The 20,816-nt window shown below is 47.2% G+C and overlaps 1 protein-coding gene across 12 annotated transcripts in view; it reads left to right on the top strand.

The window, feature by feature from the left end:
• The first annotated feature begins 262 nt into the window (after positions 1-262).
• Positions 263-20,816, top strand: part of LOC109892952 (transcription factor 7-like 2) — a 69,532-nt gene continuing 48,978 nt past the window's right edge. For 2 of the 12 annotated variants that reach the window (XM_031826898.1, XM_031826900.1), the window contains exons 1-3: positions 343-708; positions 863-932; positions 1,751-1,854. In XM_031826898.1, the coding sequence (XP_031682758.1) occupies positions 526-708; positions 863-932; positions 1,751-1,854 (357 nt within the window). In that variant the 5' untranslated portion in view covers positions 343-525. Of the gene's footprint in view, positions 709-862; positions 933-1,750; positions 1,855-20,816 lie in introns of all 12 variants that reach the window. The other 10 variants (XM_031826893.1, XM_031826897.1, XM_031826896.1 and 7 more) reach the window with 9 other exon arrangements.

Genomic DNA, 20,816 nt, shown 5'->3' with positions numbered 1-20,816 from the left:
AAAATAAATATATATATATATATAACAATGCTATAACAATGTTACACATTAGATAACGTTGTGGGAAATATCCATCAATGCACAATAATCTGAAAGATTAAAAAGTGTCCCCTTTGTTAAAAACAAGTAACTCTATCCATGATGAGGTGTTAAAACGTCATGAATAGGCTAATGCCCAGCAGGTTCTTAGGTGATGTCTCTTTAAGAACTGTACCCTCTGCGGAAACAATTGTACAACCCCCAACAAGTCATTGAATCTGTCAATCACCGGTCGGCGCTCTTTGATGTTGGGAGTCCTCGCCTTGTCTTGAGCTCAAATGCACTATTTGTTGCTGCCTGGCTGCATTACATTCAACGTACAGGGCCGCTCCACAGCAGAGCAACTTTTGTTGAGTTTTATACTTTGGCCGTATCTGAGTGCAACAAACTTGGGAGGTTTAGGTTAATAGAAAGTTTCGTTTTTTTTCTTCTAAGGAGCGCACCGCTGATTAGGCTAGGACAATATTTTGTTATTTTCAAAGCAACATGCCTCAGCTCAGCAGCGGCGGAGGAGATGATCTCGGAGCGAACGATGAAATGATATCCTTTAAGGATGAAGGCGATCAAGATGAGAAAATTCAAGAAAACGCTTTCACAGAAAGGGACTTAGCTGACCTCAAGTCGTCTCTGGTGAATGAATCCGAGACGAATCAAAGTCCGAACGCAGCGGTAGGTACAAGAGAGATAGTTCTTATGCGCTGTTGGTAAGGTTGAAAGCGGTTGTTTAAGGGGTCTTGGTATGAAACTTTTGTCGCCTGGCCTGTTCAAAGTTATTCTCAGGTTACTAATCTATGTCTACTGTCATTGCTTTGGACACTTTCAGGCGGTCAGACGGGGACAGCAAAACGAACACAGAGGTTATCAAGAGAAACACCGGGAGCATCTCGACGGCGGTAAGAACTAACGTTAACAAACTCGCATATTTCCAGACAGCAGCTGAAGTAGGCAAATTGCATCGCAGTGAGTGAAATACATTCCCTGGGATTTCTGACAATATTGTGTGACCATGCATTCATTCCCTGGGCTACATGGGTTATGACATGGTAATAATGTTTCAAGTAACTTCATTCTGAAAGACCTAACTAAAACCAAAAGCATAATGTAGCCATAAGCTTTACGTTAGGTTTATTTCTTGCCAATTCTGTCAAAAAAACACAAATACATTTTTTGGGCTGTGCTGAACCTCAGGGCAGGTAAGTTAAACGCTATTTAACGTTTATAAGGAGCTCTAGTTCAGTAGAAATGTTTGAATGTGATAAATCACCAAGATGTGTCCACTCATGCAATTACCTAAAAGGGAGCTGAAAAAAATATTATTTGGATCAATTACCTTCTTTTTGGACAGCCTGTAAAGATGCATCACACATTTTGTTACCATCAACAGTCAAGACTTGAGAGATCAGTGGTTATCCCACTGTGGTGTGTGACAAACAACAACAACAACAAGGGATGGTGGTTTGTCTGTTTTTGTGATGCAAGATTAGGGCTGTCACTTTGTCACACAAATATGTGACAGTAGTAAAAACAAGTCTGTAACCTAGAATCTGTCAAAGAACTCTCGGTCATTATTTGTTGAAAATACTTTTGCTTATTATACCAATTTTAACTACAGTAGGCAACAACAACAACAATGAAAGTCATTCGGAAGGTAAGTGAACATGAGAAAACAAGTTATCTCACATTTTTTGTTGTTGTTGGTCTCACTCCACAGTTTCCAAACATCAAGATGGAGGAATGTACAAAACAGCGTATCCGGGGTACCCGTTTCTCATGCTGCCTGACCCATACATCCCCAACGGATCAATGTCCCCATCTGTAAGTCCACATCACGTTACCTTCCACATCACAATGTCGAGTTCATCACTCTGTTTCATTATTATGGATTGTTATTCCAGGTCAGGTGCACGATCAGTTAAACGTCTATACCTGAAAGTCAAATTGCGAGGGCAACAAACTGTAAGGGAATGAGAAAGTCTGGGAGAAAAAGGGATGCAAAGCCACGTGTACTCCAGTAGATTTAGATTTCTGTACTGCCATGGTATTACTCTGATATGAAGTATACATCCGCACCCTCGTGCAAGTTTGAGTATGGCCTGAATCAGTAGAAGATCAGAAAACAAAGCTTATTTTGCGCACACTTTTGTATGTTTTCTGGGTATTCGTATCTTATAACATTAAAGGGAACTATGCATCTTTGATGAGGTGAAGCACATTCTGTTAAATCTGCGAAAACAGAAGAACAAAAACGCTCATATTAAGGCATGGCGTTTCATTTTTTTTTTTTTTTAAAGCATACTTTTCGTTCTTATTTTCGGGTCATAACGTTTCTTTCATCAACACTCCCAAGGGTTCTGAAAGAAACGCTCGCACAATCAGAAGCTCAAGTTTAAACGGGTTCGGATATGAGGCCTAGTCATGTTGCCACTCAAATGACCAAAAAGTATCAAGTGTGTGTTTTGTGTCTGTGTGTGTGTGTGTGTGAGACACCTAATTGTATACAGACCAAAAACAGTCTTCCATTTGTTAGGCCCCACGTAGTGGCTTTATATGCCTCCAAAATGCATCAGACATTTATAAAAATAATGAACACATTTTATTGAGACGTTCTAAAGCTGTCATTACAAAGTAAACACAATACTCTGAATTATTTTCAGTGTTACGCCCAGAAGCGAATGTGTCGCTACCTCTTTCTTCTTATAAATCAATTCCCCCGTTTTATCCTTAAATGCCCCGCAGTGCAAAGCACATAGGTTCTAAAGATTGTTTTGGGAATAAAGGGCACTTTCTTCCTTGTGTGTGTATGTGTCTCCACGGCTCCACACAATGCTCACTTGTTGCTTCCCTTGTAATTACCCAGGAGCAATAGCAGTACTGTAGCTGCAGATCTATCTAACTGCCACTTCTATCTATCTACCTGCCACTTCAAAAGGAAGGGAGGATGGTATAGATGGTGATTATTGCATGGGACATGGCAGTGGGGCGCGAGGGGAAACAGGGCTGTGAATCCCCTTCTGTTTGGCCTACCAGTTCTGATGTTTACGTTGAACAAGGTGATGCCTGTCTTCACCTCGCCTCACCCAGAGGCAGGCACTCTGCTTCTATCTCAGCTCAGGCGCTCTATCACCTCATTGTTTTGGCTGGGTTCATTTTGTCGGTTTTTGACTTGGTTGATGCCTATCTTTGTTATTTGTTTTGGTAGCAATTTGTGAATTTACCTCTTTGAAACTATGAAAGAAATATTCTCTCTTTTTTCAATTTATTCTTGTCTGTTGAACCTTTGTTTAGGCATGTCAAATGACCTTGTTAAAACTCTAGACTATCCACAGGGTAACAATTCATTTTGTTAAAATATATAAGACTATTATAAGACTAGTATTTGACTATTGAAAGGAGAATTTGAATCCATTTTGTTACAAAATATGTACATTTCTTCAATTAGTTGAAATGCCTCACGAAACAGATTGTCTAATTAGCTGATTCTTCACCCCAGACAGTTGAATCGCACCCCTTATTGTTTTAGAATTAATGTTATTAACTCTTCAAAAGAATTTCACAAAAATCTATTCTCTTTACAGAAATCATTTTACAATGTCTAAAAAGAAAACACAAGGATGGAAAGCGTGTTCATTCTAAGCCGAACGGGTCCTAATACAATTATCACAGCGTTGTTTCATGGGACAAGCCAGGGAATTATGTTCTGGCTGTAACATTAATGTAGATATCAGTTGTCCTTCCAGATACAGTGTCAAAAGAAGGCGATTTGAGACAATCCCAGATGCTTCACTAGATTTCCCTAGCTTTTCTGTGCACAAAGCTTCCTCCTGAGTGTGTAGCGGTGACGCGAGAAGGGTCAGGGTGTGTGTAATGCTGTGGATTACCAGAAGACATTGTTTCATTTGAGGGGATCAGTAGAAGAGGGTCGTTTGAAGGAGCCAAACCCCTGCGGAGGAAGGGTTCTAAATGAGAGCCACCAGAATACACTCCTCCTGATCTGTCTATGTCTCTCCTCTCTCTCTCCCTCTCCGTGGTATCCTCGCCACAATGCACTCCTCCTCATCTCCCCATCCGTCTCTCTCAGCCCATCGTCTCGCTCTTCGAATCTCCTTTGCGATCACCCCTCTCCTTCTCTTCCTTACCTTCTGTCTCGCTTCCACAAATACACTTGTTTTCTCTCCCCTCTTCTTCATTCCCTCTCCTCTTCTCCTTCTGCTCTCTATTCTCTTTCCTCTTTACTCCCCGTGTCACTCTCCTCTTTATCTCCCCTCCTCTTTCCTCTCCCTCTCTATCTCCTCCCTTTCTCTCCCTTTTCTCTCTGATGGCCTTGCATCCCAGCGGGTGGTGAGGCCCCGGGTGGAGGATGTTTGCGGTGGGCTGTGCTCATGGAGGGCTAGAATGTCAGGACAATCATCAGAGCCCAGAGAGCCTGTGATGTGGAAGATGTGGTTCACCGTGTGGATCACAGGCGCTAACATGTCTAGCGGACAGACTGGGGCGGCTGTAAATCATATCCCACTTACCCCTGTTCAATTAGAACGTAACGAACAGATCATCGCGGACGTGTTCGCATCGTTTCTTCAATGTATTGAATCTTGAGCAAGTGAACATTATTAAAAGGCCAGCTCGTTGTTTCAAATATTTTATAGTGAATTTTCACAAATACTCTTAACTGAGCTTTTTGGTGTTCCGCTTAAATTCCGTCAGTCAACTTTTTGAGTATCGTCATACAGGAAACAGGATACAATCTTAAAAAAAAAAAATCTTTACCAGTTCAGCCCTCCCTCTCCGTATCTCTCCCTCATTCTGTCTGTGGGTGTGCCTCTGCATTGCTTCTGTGCTGAACTATCTGTGCCTTAAGTCTTAGTCCTTCCCCAGATCAAGGGATTCATTACAAGCAAAGCCCAGGATCGCAGGTCCCCAGATCACACATCCTTGTCTGGCATTGTGAAGTGCTGTTTACACTGGCTTGTTCAACTAGCCCCTAGTCCCTAGGTAAACAATAGCAGAACACTGATTTAGGCCCTGTAATCCCTGCATACAAGCCCATGGGCTGGGGCTCTGTGCCTCTGACTGACAACGATAAGAAACTGTGGTGCTGGATTATGCTCCGCTAAAGAAAAGCAGCTTTTCCCGGCCCTCTTGCGCGTGTGCGTGTGTGTGTGTGCGTGCGAAAAGACTCCTTGGAAATGTTTGACTGCCCCAAAACGGCTCCTTATTATGTAATTTAACATTATAAGCATGAGATTATTGAAATGAACAAGGATGATGGTGGCGGTCTGGCAGAGTAGCCGAATGAAAATCAAATCAAACTTTATTTGTCACATGCGCCGAATACAGCAAGTGTAGACCTTATGGGCTTCCTTACAAGCCCATAACCGACAATGCGGCTCCAATATATGTATGGACCGCAGTAGAACATTCAGAGAAAGCCGTGTCAGTCAGAGAACATTTAGGACAGCAGGAAATGACAGAGAGGCTGCAGATTTAAATACAAATGATGATAAGGGGCCCTCATCCTCAGCTCTTTGAAGTGGTTGGCTATAAAGAAGCCTCAAGAGAAAATGTGTACAAGCCTATTTTAAGAGGCGGAAACATTTAGAAAATATAAGGAACCTGTTGAATCCCCTGAGGCGTTTATAGCTGTAATTATTAATGCACTTATTTACTTGTTCCTCCCCACCCCAATTTTGAGTTCATTAAAGAGCTCTCCTGAAAGGTGGATGTTCCAGCATCTGCTGCTCTTTCATAGTCTTTGACTCAAAATCACAGTTTCAATGACTAACATGTTTTATAACTCCGCCACTTTTCTTTACAAGAGTGCTACTCACGAATCTGAGAGAGTCTCCATTGGAAGTGAGCGTCTCTAATAAACCCTCCTCTTTAGACTACTAGAGGCTTCCGACCACGAGCCGCTCGCCGCTCGGTCCTTCTTTGGGTCCCTGTTTGTATTTGTCTGCGAGGTCTTTACAGTTGGGGTGTTTGTGGGGGGGGTGAAGAGATGTTGCACCCAGGTGACTCACTGGCTGACGGGAGCAAACCAAACGGAGGCTCAATTGCTGTTGTTGACAGCCCAGATGCTCAGGAGGATGATTATCACACAGGCCGGCAACAGCAAAGGGGGGTTTAAATAGAACGGCTTCCTTCCTAGTCTCCACCTTGCAAGCAGGACTAAATATAGGCCTCGGGAACATGCGGTAACCTGCTTTGTGCACCTTTGATGTGTAATTATCGAATCGTTGACTTTTCCAAATTCCGATCCGGGGCTGAGGTACCCCGTGTTACTAGGACACTGTAGTTGTAGACAGGTTCATATTGCTTCCTGTTGACCTACCTGAAAATAAATGACAAGGGTGTCTGATAGGTCGCTCAAAGGTTAATGGTCATGTGACATATGGGAAGTTGGTTTTGTATCATTTCGTGTTACTGTACTTCATAGTGCCGTTACATGGCACTTTCATACAGCATCACCTTCCCCAGATGAATCATATTTTAAGTATATACACACAGCCTGTACTTTTTCATCAAAAGAGAGAGAGAAAAATCCCCCGGCTTATATAACCATAACTTTTGATTCTTGATGTCAGAGGGTGGTATCACTTTGATGTTTCAGGATGATGTTTCTGAAAAAGAGGGATTGCCGGGGAGGAAAAGCAAGAGGAAAGAAGATGAAGGTGGCTGAACAAAACATGCGGGCACCTTTCAGTTGGCCCGAGCTCTGTGCTATAGGGGACTGGAGATATAACAATTAAGGTAGATAGCTAGATAGGGAGGAGACGGTTCGGTTCTGGGACTCTATGGAGCTGCGGTGTCCAGGCTGGGGACACTGTAACCTGGGTAGAGTGAGTGACAGTCTCCTGGGCCACTTGGCCGATTGTCTCCGTTATAATGGCCTGCATTCCTGGGCCACAGCTCTCTCATTCTCACCCTGTTGTGTCTGTGTCCCTGGCCAATTGGTATTTGTCAGGCTGGGGGTGAGAACTCAGCAGCGTGTCCCACCACTGGTGGAGGGCCAGGGGGAGATGGAGGAGGGTGGTGCCTAGGTGGGGGTGGTGGTGGGAAGCTAGGCCCTGGAGGGAGGGGTGGAGGAGGTCAACCCTTCGTTGGTGTGAAGTTCAGGCAGGTTACCATTGTTTTCCTGGGCGCTAGCTAGTAGAACACGAATGACTGAAGCCTCCATTGTGAATGAAGCCGTTGTTTTTGGCCTGTCCACTGTGATGTCATCTCATCTACAGCATCTGGGCCTGGGTTAAGATAGGAAATCAGTCTTCTGTTTTTCCAACTATGAAATACCAGTGTGTTGGGTGATGGGTAGTGTCTGTTCACAAAGCCTGTTTGAGAGAGAGAGAGAGAGAGAGAGAGAGAGAGATTTGTTATTGTGGGGTTTCTTGTCTTCTCTCAATCAATCACATTTATTTATAAAGCCCTTTTCACATCAGCAGTGCAGAAACCCAGCCTAAAACCCCAAAGATCCAGCAATGCAGATGTAAAAACACAGTGGCTAGGAAAAACTCCCTAGAAAGGCAGGAACCTAGGAAGAAACCTAGAGAGGAACCTGGCTCTGAGAGGTGGCCAGTCCCCTTCTCTCTTGTTGACAGGCATTTTATAGATGGGTGGCTGAATGGTTTCTGCATGGCCCTAGATGACAGGTTGCCATGTGCTCTCTCTTTTATCTGGCTCTGTAAGGAACTTTACGACCCGTTTGCGCTTGTGAGTCTTCTGTCTTGCATCCAAACTACCATGTGTGCTCAGAGAAGGGTGGGAGCTTTCATCTTGATGTGCTTTGTTTTGTGCGGGGCCTGCTCGGGTGGAATCCCCCCCCCCCCCCCCCCCGTCACATGAAAACTGTGTCCGTTATTACTATTGCCCTAATCCCTGTCATTTCACAGAAGGTTCATAGCATCACACAGTGAAGCATGTAACTGAATGCTGCTCGATGTTTCGTCTGAATAGGTCGGGAAGGAAGTCGTAGTGGGTTGAGCTGTGATGGACACACACGCAATAGTGTGTTGTTGCTTCTACCCAATGTGGATGAGGCCTGTTATAAAATTGTGTGTCATGGACGTCGTTCACAGTATTACAATTATGTGTTTGGGTGTAGGGCCTATCTTATTCTAAATGGTTATAGTTATAACAAGTGACTAGAAATGCATATATTACGTAAATTAATTCTGTTACATGATTATGAATCACTGTAAATTATTGCAAGCTGTTTTGGTGCCTTTCAAGAGGCCACACAGAAACTCAGCCCTCTGTCACAGGTTGTTCTGCCCACTTCTGCTGTGGTCATGTGACGTGTGTCCCCTGCTGGGACAGGCCCAGCCGTGGCGGTGCATAGCGGCAGAACCACACAGCAGCAGCAGCAGGAGAGAACCAGACCAGAGCTGAGCGGTGGTGGTGGGTGGGTGAGGCTGTGGGTGGAGCTGCTGGTAGATGGGTATCAGATGGGGTAGGATTAGGTCACTGTGATCGCACCCATGTGTGCCTGCCCCATGTGGCTGGGGTGGCTCCACCAGGTCTGGGGCTGGGCACCGGCTCACTTAGGGTGCGGGGCCCGGCCTGGTGGATGGGTGGGGGAGGGGGAGCTGGGCAGTGCTGGTGGGCCGTGGCTTGACCCCAGCAGAGGGAGGTTCAGCCCAAGCCCTTTGCTGCATCCCAAATGGGCTATATAGGGAACAGGTTGGGCGTTTGGGACACACTCCTTGTCCCAGAGCTGCGCTGGGTAGCTGCACTGGCATTGGAAGTTGAGAAATGGAATGGTCTACTTTCAAAGTTACATGTTGAACTGTATTGTGTTGAAGGGGAGGTGGGAAGTGGAATCTGTGGTGGATTTCTTGGGTTCAGCCTCGCCATCAAAGAAAGAATAGGCATGTTAGAGTATGTATTAGTAGCATCGAATCAGATCAACTCTAATCACGTTTTATTTGTCACATGCGCTGAATACAACAGGTGTAGTAGACCTTACAGTGAAGTGCTTACTTTACAAGCCCTTTTAACCAACAATGCAGTTTTAAGAAAAATAAATATTAATAAAAAAATAGATAACTAAAAATAAAAAATAAACATAACAAATAATTAAAGAGCAGCAGTAAAATAACAGTAGCGAGACTATATACAGGGGGTACCGGTAATATGTACATGTAGGTCGAGTTAAAGTGACTATGCGTAGGTAATAAACCGAGTAGCAGCAGCGTAAAAGAGGGGAGGGGGACAATGCAAATAGTCTGGGTAGCCATTTGATTAGCTGTTCAGGAGTCTTATGGCTTGGGGCTAGAAGCTGTTAATAAGAAGCCTTTTGGACATAGACTTGGCGCTCAGGTACCGCTTGCTTTTCGGTAGCAGAGAGAACAGTCTATGACAAGGGTGGCTGGAGTCTTTGACAATTTTTCGGGACTTCCTGTGACACCGCCTGGTATAGAGGTCCTGGATGGCAGGAAGCTTGGCCCCAGTGATGTACTGGGCCGTACGCACTACCCTCTGTAGTGCCTTGTGGTCTGAGGCCGGGCAGTGATGAGACAAGTCAGGATGCTCTCGGATGGTGCAGCTGTAGAACGTTTTGAGGATCTGAGGACCCATGCCAAATGTTTTCAGTCTCCCGTGGGGGAATAGGCTTTGTCTTGCCCTCTTCACGACTGTCTTGGTGTGTTTGGACCATGATAGTTTGTTGGTGATGTGGACACCAAGGAACTTGAAGCTCTCAACCTGCTCCACTACAGCTCCGTCGATGAGAATGGGGGCGTGCTCTGTCCTCTGTTTTCTGTAGTCCACAATCATCTCCTTTGTCTTGATCACATTGAGGGAGAGGTTGTTATCGTGGCACCACACGGCCGGGCCTCTGACCTCCTCACTATAGGCTGTCTCGGTTGGTAGTCATTTAGCCAGGTTACCTTAGTGTTCTTGGGCACAGAGACTATGGTGGTCTGCTTGAAACATGTAGGTATTACAGACTCAGTCAGGGACAGGTTGAAAATGTCAGTGTAGACACTTGCCAGTTGGTCAGCGCATGCTCGGAGTACATTTCCTGGTAATCCGTCTGGCCCTGGAGCCTTGTGAATGTTGACCTGTTTAAAGGTCTTACTCACATCGGCTGCAGAGAGCGTGATCACACAGTCGTCTGGAACAGCTGATGCTCTCATGCATGTTTCAGTGTTTTTTGCCTTGAACCGAGCATAGGAGTAATTTAGCTCTTCTGATAGGCTCGTGTCACTGGGCAGCTAACGGCTATGCTTCCCTTTGTAGTCTGTAATAGCTCGCAAGCCCTGCCACATCCGATGAGCGTCGGAGCCGGTGTAGTACGATTCAATCTTAGTCCTGTTTTGATGCTTTGCCTGTTTGATGGTTCATCGGAGGGCATAGCACGATTTCTTGTAAGCTTCCGGGTTAGAGTCCCGCTACCTTTTAGCTCAGTGTGGATGTTGCCTGTAATCCATGGCTTCTGGTTGGGGTATGTACATACAGTCACTGTGGGGACAACGTCATCAATGCACTTATTGATGAAGCCAATGACTGATGTGGTGTACTCCTCAATGCCATCAGAAGAATCCCGGAACATATTCCAGTCTGTGCTAGCAAAACAGTCCTGTAGTTTAACATCTGCTTCATCTGACCATTTCTTTATTGACCAAGTCACTGGTGTTTCCTGCTTCAGTTTTTGCTTGTAAACAGGAATCAGAAGGATATAATTATGGTCAGATTTGCCAAATGGAGGGCGAGGGAGAGTTTTGTATGCGTCTGTGTGTGAAGTAAAGGTGGTCTAGAGTTTTTTTCCTCTGGTTGCACATTTAACATGCTGGTAGAAATGAGGTAAAACGGATTTAGGTTTCCCTGCTTTAAAGTCCCCGGCCACTAGGAGCACCGCCTCTGGATGAGCGTTTTCCTGTTTGCTTATGGCCGTATACAGCTCATTGAGTGCGGTGGTAAATAGACAGCTACGAAGAATATAGATGAAAACTCTCTTAATAAATAGTGTGGTCTACAGCTTATCATGAGATACTCTACCTCAGGCGAGCAAAACCTTACAAATATATACAGACCGCCACCCCTTTTCTTACCGGCTGTTCTATCTTGCCGATGCAGCGTAAAACCTGCCAGCTGTATGTTATTCATGTCGTCGTTCAGCCACGACTCGGTGAAACATAAGATATTACAGTTTTTAATGTCCCGTTGGTAGGATATTCGTGATCGTAGTTTGTCTATTTTATTATCCAATGATTGTATGTTGGCTAAGAGTACTGATGGAAGTGGCAGATTACCCACTCGCCATCGGATCCTTACAAGGCTCCTCGATTACTCCCTCTCTTTCTCATGCGAATCCCTGGGATGTGGGCCTTGTCGGGTGTCTGAAGTAAATCCTTCGTGTCCGACTCGTTACAGGAAAAAAAAATCTTCTTCCAGTACGAGGTGAATAATCCATGTCTTGATATCTAGAAGCTCTTTTCGGTCATCAGAGACGGTGGCAGAAACATTTATATACAAAATAAGTTACACATAATGCGAAAAAACACACACATAGCACAATTGGTTGGGAGACCATAAAACGGCAGCCATCTCCTCTGGCGCCATTGTACTAAAGCCATAAGGCCATATGTTTGTGCTTGGCTATGTGTGGGTTCTGGTCGAGAGCAGGCTGGGGACAGTCGGCCCCATACTTACCAACATTAAAATAACTTTATTTGAAAGGTATTTTAGATTCATTTTCATTGAATTATAAACGTTTTCGTGTTTGGAAGAGCATGTGACTGCCCTGTAAATCTTATGGAACAAAATCCCAAAGAGAGAGAAAGAGTAAAAGATTCCACTCCCGTGCAGACAGACAGGCAGAACATTTTGCCCATTTTCCAACTCCAATCACAACATGGAGTCCTGTTGTTCTTCATGGATGGAATTCATTTGTTTGTTTATTTTTCCATCATTGACTCCAAAGGGGAACTCAGCCAGTCTTTGTTCAACATTAAGAGCAATGCCCCCTAACATTTTCTTCTCTAACGATCTGATATCCATTACCATGTTCATTTCAAACCGTTTTTTTTTTGTCATCACAGTGTTTCTGAAACAATGTGTAGTTCGGCAAAGAAGACTATGAAATTAGTGACTGGCTGGATTGTTAGACGGTGGTTTGTTTGAAGCGTTGAGCTGTATCATTCCCGTAGGTCTCGGTCTCAGACATTCCCTGAAAAGTAAGCTGATATGTTTTGTCAGAGCCGATTCCTCGTGTGTGTACTCATCCCTTGAGAAAGAGGCCCTGAGATAATGACACACTGCCTACTACAGGCAGGGAGGGCTCCCCAAACACACATAGCCGTAAAAAAAAGCAGGTGTGTGAAAGAGAAAGAAAGAGAGAGAGAGAGAGAAATAAAGAGATAAATTACGTAACCAAGTTCATTTCTACTCTTTTATTTTTCTTAGATGGGAAAGCACACATGGCCCCATAAATAATGTGAATATATGCAAATTGGCCCATAGCTCCACCTACACAACAGCATAGGCCGAGGACTATGCATCCTTTAAGCATGGTTCATAAAGACATTGGCAAGTCAAATTCAAGGTCTTTCAGGGACCTTTTCAAGCACTTCATTGTCATTTTCAAGGATGTCAATGTTATTCAATTGTATAATTTATATAATTGTACATATATGGCCTTATACCCCCCCCCAAAAAGTGTCAACAAAAAAAGTAGGCCATTACCACTTTAAGAAAAAACAATTTTGGGGGGCCTTGCCAATACATTGCTATTCAGATTACATTCTAAAACATGTGAAGACTAAATAGTTTGGATGCATGGAGATTCTTCTGCCTATGTAGCCGACACGGGGTCACATAATAAAGCTGTGAATAGCGGCAGCATTCATCTCACCATTTGAATCTCACCATCGCTGTTTTTATAATGAGGAAGTGTCCAAAAGAAAAAAACGGGTTCTTTTTTTAATGGAATGATTCGTATGGAAAGCCAAGTTGAAGCCAACAGATGTCCTCATAAAAGGCGCTGCATGGTCAATCCGACATCTGCATTGGCCCGTACAGTATTTCCTTGGATGCGGCCTCCGCTGTCATAAGCATCCAATAAATTGGTCTGGTCCGCCCCACTCGTAGGGATTCAGGGCTGATCTCTACACCAAATCAACATGTGAATTCTATTGAATATAGCTATGGTCCCCCTTATAACATAATGTAACGACATAAACAAAAATTTTAGATTATTATCAATGACAGTGTAGGAAATCTTCACTGTTGCCCTAGTACATAGAAAGACCCACATAGTAGACTAACAGTGAAATGCTTACTTACGGGCCCCGCAGAGAGAGAAAAGTTGAAATAACAGACAAATAATAACACGAGTGAGTGAGTAGGCGGGTGTGGTGGTAATTACCGACGCTGTACCCCAGCGTTGTGAGTGACGATGTAAAAGCCATTTCATCTCAAGAGCCCGAGCCTCTGTTGCTCCTCAGAACTCCACAAGTTAAACAAGAGGCATCCCAGTTCCGCCAAGCTGCTCGCTGCCTTTCAAATGTTATGGAATGTGGTTCTCTCTGTGGTTTTCCCCCTATGATCGTCTGGAGCCAACTGGAAACCATTTCACGTCTTAAAATAGGGCTTTGCTTTTGGGATAGAGAGCAAGGTCTTTGTAGATATCAAACAAGCTGTGGCGGGTAGGAGAATGGAAAAAAATGAAAATCTTGCTTCAAAAAATAGCATCAAGATTTTTAATGGTGGACATGAAAGTTATTAACGTAAACGCTCCCCCCATTTCAGCTGGAACCGCAGCGCTCTGTGCCGCGGAGCTGTGCTTTTAGTGCCTGAGCTTAAAGGGAGGTTTTAAGGGAACAACTGTGTGTAGTGGATACAGAAGGGATGCATCCCAATTGGCACCCTATTCCCTACACAGAGCGCCACTTTTGACCAGAGGCTCTGGTCAAAAGTGGCGCACTGTGTAGGGAATAGGGTGCCAATTGGGATGCAAGCTGTGTGCTGTGGATACAGAGGGAGACCCTTTCTGCCTCAGAAGTGATGACGCCTGTTTGAAGTCCCTCCCACCCACCTCTGTCACACCTAGGTTTGTTGCAGTCTGAGTTAAGAAACGTTTTGGTTCACTGTTAGGCTGTGAGACCTAGTTCATGTGCAGGTTTCATACCATGAAAGTGTGTGTGCTTGTGTTCACATGTGGTATATGTGTGTGTGCATGTGTTCATTTGGGTGGGGGGGTGGGTGGGTTGGTGGGTGGATGGGTGTGTGTGTGTGTTCATTTGGGTGTGTGTGGGCGTGTGTGTGTATGTATGCGTGTGTGTGTGTGTTTGTGGGTGTGCGTTCATTTTGGTGTTTGTGTGTGCGTGCGTGCGTGTGTGTGTGTGGGCGTGCATGTGTGCATGAGTATGTGCATAGGCATTGCGGTGGCTGGGTTTCTGACATGCATCCTGTATATCAAGGCCAAGTCGAAGAGCTTGTGTGAATAGATTGATGGTGATGTGTAGTGTGGTTAGACACCTTGCCTCCTCTTTGTGTTAGTGTGTGCGTGTGTGTGCGTGAACGTATATTGATGTATGCGGGGAAACATGCAACATAGACAGTGAGAGGGGTAGGATAGGTAGGGACCGCGTAAAACAAGCCTCTTTCTCCTCTCTCTCATTACCTTATCTGATTTATAGAAGGGGAGAGAGAGAGAGAGAGAGAGAGAGAGAGAGAGAGAGCGAGAGAGAGCGGATAGCGGAAGGGAGTTAGCAGTAAACATTGAGAAGCAGGTAACCGCGTATGCACCTGGTATACCTCACCGCAAACGACTTCAAACAGTCAGAGGCACCTTCGCAGCACCTTAACCATTTCACAGCCATCCACGGCAGGCAGCATTCAAGGAACAGCGCCAACAATGAACGCCTCGATGCCTTAATCAGTTAAGGCAGGGCCACAGCAAAACTTCCTTGTCAGACACTCCCTAACTAACTATCCGACAGGCCTATACACAGCCCAGCGCTACACAGTCCAGCCCTGCACAGTCCAGACCTGTACAGTCCAGACCTGCACAGTCCAGACCTGCACAGTCCAGACCTACATAGTCCAGCCCTGCACAGTCCAGCCCTACACAGTCCATCCAGACCTACACAGCCCAGCCCTACACAGTCCAGCCCTACACAGCCAAGCCCTACACAGCCCAGTGCTACACAGTCCAGCCCTGCACAGTCCAGACCTGTACAGTCCAGACCTGCACAGTCCAGACCTGCACAGTCCAGACCTACACAGTCCAGACCAGCACAGTCCAGACCTACACAGTCCAGCCCTGCACAGTCTAGCCCTACACAGTCCATCCAGCCCTACACAGCCCAGCCCTATACAGTCCAGCCCTACACAGCCAAGCGCTACACAGTCCAGCCCTACACAGCCCAGCCCAAAGGAGTCCAGCCCTAAGGAGTGCAGCCGTACACAGTCCAGACTTACACAGTCCAGACTACACGGTCCAACCCAGCCCTACACATCCCAACCCTACACAGTCCAGCCCTACACAGTCCAGCCCTGGAGAGTCCAGCCCTATATAGTCCAGGCCTGCACAGTCCAACGATACACAGTCCAGCCCTGCACAGACCAGCCCTGCACAGACCAGCCCTGCACAGTCCAGCCCTGCACAGCCCAGACCTAAAAAGTCCAGCCCTGCACAGCCCAGCGCTGCACATTCCAGCCCTGCACAGTCCAGCCCTGCACAGTCCAGCCCTGCACAGTCTAGCCCTACACAGTCCAGACCTACACAGCCCAGCGCTACACAGTCCAGCCCTGCATAGTCCAGACCTACACAGCCCAGCCCTATACAGTCCAGATCTACACAGTCCAGCCCTGCATAGTCCAGACCTACACAGTCCAGCCCTGCGCAGTCCAGACCTACACAGTCCAGCCCTGCACAGTCCAGCCCTGCACAGTCTAGCCCTACACAGTCCAGACCTACACAGCCCAGCGCTACACAGTCCAGCCCTGCATAGTCCAGACCTACACAGCCCAGCCCTATACAGTCCAGACGTACACAGTCCAGCCCTGCACAGTCCAGACCTACACAGTCCAGCCCTGCACAGTCCAGACCTACACAGTCCAGCCCTGCATAGTCCAGACCTACACAGTCCAGCCCTGCATAGTCCAGACCTACACAGCCCTGCACAGTCCAGACCTACACAGTCCAGCACTGCACAGTCCAGCCCTGTAGTGTCCAGACCTACACAGTCCAGCCCTGCATAGTCCAGACCTACACAGTCCAGCCCTGCACCATCCAGACCTACACAGCCCAGCCCTACACAGTCCAGCCATACACAGTCCAAATTACAGCCCTGGAGAGTCCAGCCCTGTATAGTCCAGCCCTGCACAGCCCAGCGCTGCACAGTCCAGACCTACACAGTCCAGCCCTGCACAGTCCAGCCCGGCACAGCGCTACACAGTCCAGCGCTACACAGTCCAGCCCTGCATAGTCCAGACCTACACAGCCCAGCCCTATACAGTCCAGACGTACACAGTCCAGCCCTGCACAGTCCAGACCTACACAGTCCAGCCCTGCACAGTCCAGACCTACACAGTCCAGCCCTGCACAGTCCAGCCCTGCATAGTCCAGAGCTACACAGTCCAGCCCTGCATAGTCCAGACCTACACAGTCCAGCCCTGCACAGTCCAGACCTACACAGTCTAGCCCTGCACAGTCCAGCCCTGCACAGTCCAGACCTACACAGTCCAGACCCACACAGTCCAGCCCTGCATAGTCCAGCCCTACACAGCCCAGCCCTACACAGTCCAGCCCTACACAGTCCAGCCCTGTACAGTCCAGCCCTGCACAGCCCAGCGCTGCACAGTCCAGCCCTGCACAGTCCAGACCTACACAGTCCAGCCCTGCACAGTCCAGCCCTGCACAGCCCAGCGCTAACACAGTCCAGTCCTGCACAGTCCAGCTCTACACAGCACAGCCCTACACAGTACAGTCTTACACAGCCCAGCCCTACACAGTCCAGCCCTAAGGAGTCCAGCCCTACATAGTCCAGCCCTACACAGTCCAGACCTACACAGCCCAGCCCTACACAGTCCAGACCTACACAGCCCAGCCTACACAGCCCAGCCCTACACAGTCCAGCCCTACACAGTCCAGCCCTACACAGTCCAGACCTACACAGTCCAACCCTGCACAGTCCAGACCTACAGAGCCCAGCCCTACATAGTCCAGCCCTACACAGTCCAGCCTAAGGAGTCTAGCCCTACACAGCCCAGCCCTACACAGCACAGCCCTACACATTCCAGTCTAGCCCTACACAGCCCTGCCCTACACAGCACAGCCCTAAGGAGTCTAGCCCTACACAGTTTAGCCCTACACAGTCCAGCCCTAAGGAGTCCAGCCCTAAGGAGTCCATCCCTACACAGTCCAGCCCTACACAGCCCAGCCCTAAGGAGTCCAGCCCTACACAGTCTAGCCCTACACAGTCCAGCCCTACACAGTCCAGCCCTACCTGGCCCAGCCATACACAGTCCAGCCCAACACAGCCCAGCCCGACACAGCCCTGCACAGCCCAGCCCTACACAGTCCAGTCCTGCACAGCCCAGCCATACACAGTCCAGCCCTACACAGCCCTGCACTGCCCAGCCCTGCACAGCCCAGCCCTACACAGCCCAGTCCTACACAGCCATACACAGTCCAGTCCAGCCCTACACAGCCCAGCCCTACACAGTCCAGACCTAAGGAGTCCAGCCCTACCTACACAGTCCAGCCCTACACGGTCCAGCTCTAAGGAGTCCAGCCCTAAGGAGTCCAGCCCTATACAGCCCAGCCCTACACAGTCCAGCCCTAAGGGGTCCAGCCCTACACAGTCCAGTCCTAAGGGGTCCAGCCCTACACAGTCCAGCCCTACACAGTCCAGACCTACAAGGCCCAGCTATACACAGTCCAGCCCTACACAGCCCAGCCCCACACAGCCCTGCACAGCCCAGCCCTACACAGTCCAGTCCTGCACAGCCCTACACAGTCCAGTCCTGCACAGCCCAGCCATACACAGTCCAGCCCGACAAAGCCCAGCCATACACAGCCCAGCCGGACACAGCCCTGCACAGCCCAGCCCTACACAGCCCTGCACAGCCCAAGTGTTGGCTGGAGTGGTTTAAAGCTCACCGCCATTGAACTGGAGCAGTGGAAACACGTTATCTAGAGTGATGAATCACGCTTCGCCATCTGGCTGCTAAATGACAGAAATGTCATCAAACAGTGTGCTTAAAGCATCAGACAAGCTCAGTGAATCTTGTTGATTTGATTAAAAAACATTTATGTTTGTCCAAAGAACAGATAGCCCTAATATACACAGGGTAGCAGTACAGAGTCGATGTGCAGGGGCTCCTCGCACTCTACCTCTTTCTCTGCCTCTTTAGTTTACATGGTTGCCACCATTTCCTCGATGACTTCTTCCTCCTTCAGAGTAGTACATCAGCTGTACCTTCTTCGGTATCTTTCCAGGGATACGAAGTAATTGAGTTAGATATGTACATATAACTAGGAATAAAGACACTCAGAAACAGGATAGATAATTAACAGTAGCAGCAGCGTATGTGATGAGTCAAAAAAAGTTAGTGAAAAGGGGTCAATGCAGATAGTTAAATAGTTAACCAAATAGCTACCCGGACTAAGTATTTAGCAGTCATATGGCTTGGGATTAGAAGCTGTTCAAGGTCCTGTTGGTTCCAGACTTTGTTCATCGGCACTGCTTGCCATGCGGTAGCAGGGAGAACAGTCTACTACTTGGTGGCTGGAGTCTTTGACCATTTTTTGTGCCTTCCTTTGACACCGCCTGGTATAGAGGTCTTGGATGAAAGTGAGGGCCCATGCAAAATATTTTCAACCTCTTGAGGGGGAAAGAGGCGTTGTCTTGGCCTCTTCACAACTGTGCTGGTGTGTGTGGACCAAGATAGATTCTTAGTGATGCGGACACCGATGAACTTGAAGCACTCAACTCGCTCCACTACAGCCCCGTCGATGTAAATGGGGGTGTGCTCGGCCCTCTGTTTCCTATAGTCCACGATCAACTCTTTTGTCTTGCTGAAGTTGAGGGAGTGGTTGTTGTCAAGTCCAATCCAATGTATTTAGAAAACCCTTTTAACATCAGCAGATGTCACAAAGTGCTTACACATAAATCCAGCCCCAAACCCCAAAACAGCAAACTATGCAGATGTAGAATCACACTGCCAGGTCTCCTGACCTCCTCTGTGTAGGCCGTCTCATCGTCGTCGGTGAACAGGCCAACCACCGTTGTGTTGTCGGCCAACTTAATAATAGTGTTGGAGTCGTACTTGGCCACGCAGTCTTGGGTGAACAGGGAGTACAGAAGGGGACTAAGCACGCACCCCTGCAGGGCCCCTACCCTCATCACCTGGGGGCGGACCGTCAGGAAGTCCAGGATCCAGTTGAAGAGGGAGGAGTTTAGTCCCAGGGTCCTTAGCTTAGTGATGTGCTTGGAGGGGACTATGGTGTTGAACACTGAGCTGTAGTCTATAAACAGCATTCTCACATAGGTGATCCTCTTGTCCAAGTGGGCAGTGTAGAGTGCAATACAGAGTTTCTTCGTCTGTGGTTCTGTTGGGGCGGTATGCGAATTGGAGTGGATCCAGGATGTCTGGGATGATGGTATTGATGTATTGGTATTGAGACATGGCCAGCCTTTCAAAGCATTTCATGGCTACAGAAGTGAGTGCTATGGGGCAATAGTCATTTAGACAGGTTACCTTGACGTTCTTGGGCACAGTGTCTATTTTGGTCTGCTTGAAACATGTTAAAGACACGACGGATGTTTAAAACGCACTGGGAGAGCGTGTTTACAGTGTCTTAGCTGTCACTGATCTGTCATTGATCCACTGATATTCATCTGTGAATCCCCCCCCCCCAGTTTCTAAATCCGTGAGGATCCTCAGCAGCGTCTCTCTCTGAGGAGCAGCAGATGCCCTGGTGACTAAGAGAAAGAGCACTCTGTTGTGTTCCTGGAGGCTTCGGCCGCTCACTGCAGTTGGTTGTCTTTTCTGAATGGGAGCACAGACAGCGAACGGTCTTTATCAAGTCAAACTGACTGGGAGCACAGAAGTCATCTGCGTCCCAAATGGCAACCTATTCCCCACATAGGGTGCCATTTGGGATGCACTGACGACTCCCCAGCGTTTTACGCTCCCACTTGCTTCATCTCCTTTCCAGAACGTGTCCAACCCGGGAGATTTACAGCAGCTAGTCGTATTAGAATTAAATCATTGTGACTGGGGACCCAGAGCCCCCTCTCTGCGGTCCAAGTCTCAAAGGGACGCCATCGTCTTCCTCCTCCTCCCATCCATCTCGGGGGGGGGGGGGGGGGTGTAGAAAGAGGGCTCCAAGTTAATGTGTCGAATTAGACGTTACCACTTTGTCTTCATTAAAAGCAGAGAGCTATCCCAGCTCAAGTAGATTTCCCTCCTTATTAATTCAAGCCAACCCAGGGAATACTGTTTTCAATTATACATTCATTAACAAAACATTATGTCATACATTTTTGATGAGGGGAAACAAGGGAGATGACTGTTGACGTTTTTTAGGTTAATTTTACCACAAGGAAGGAAGAAAGTCCCCGAAAGTCCCTTATGCCCGTAGTAGGCTCTGCTTCTAATGCAACGTTTAGAAGTGGAAATGATATGTATAGGGTGCGTAATGTTATTTAACTTAAGTGATATAATAAGCTCATGTTCATTATTAGCAATTAAACAGCCTGATAACTTTTGTAGTGTTTGTTTCAGGGCTTATTTTCTTCGATCCTGGGTTAGTTCTTTCGCCACCTTAC

Source organism: Oncorhynchus kisutch, linkage group LG6 (assembly GCF_002021735.2).
Source record: "Oncorhynchus kisutch isolate 150728-3 linkage group LG6, Okis_V2, whole genome shotgun sequence".
NCBI lineage: Eukaryota > Metazoa > Chordata > Actinopteri > Salmoniformes > Salmonidae > Oncorhynchus > Oncorhynchus kisutch.
The sequence above is the reverse complement of the archived record's forward strand: the minus strand, read 5'-3'. Positions and strand labels throughout refer to the sequence as shown.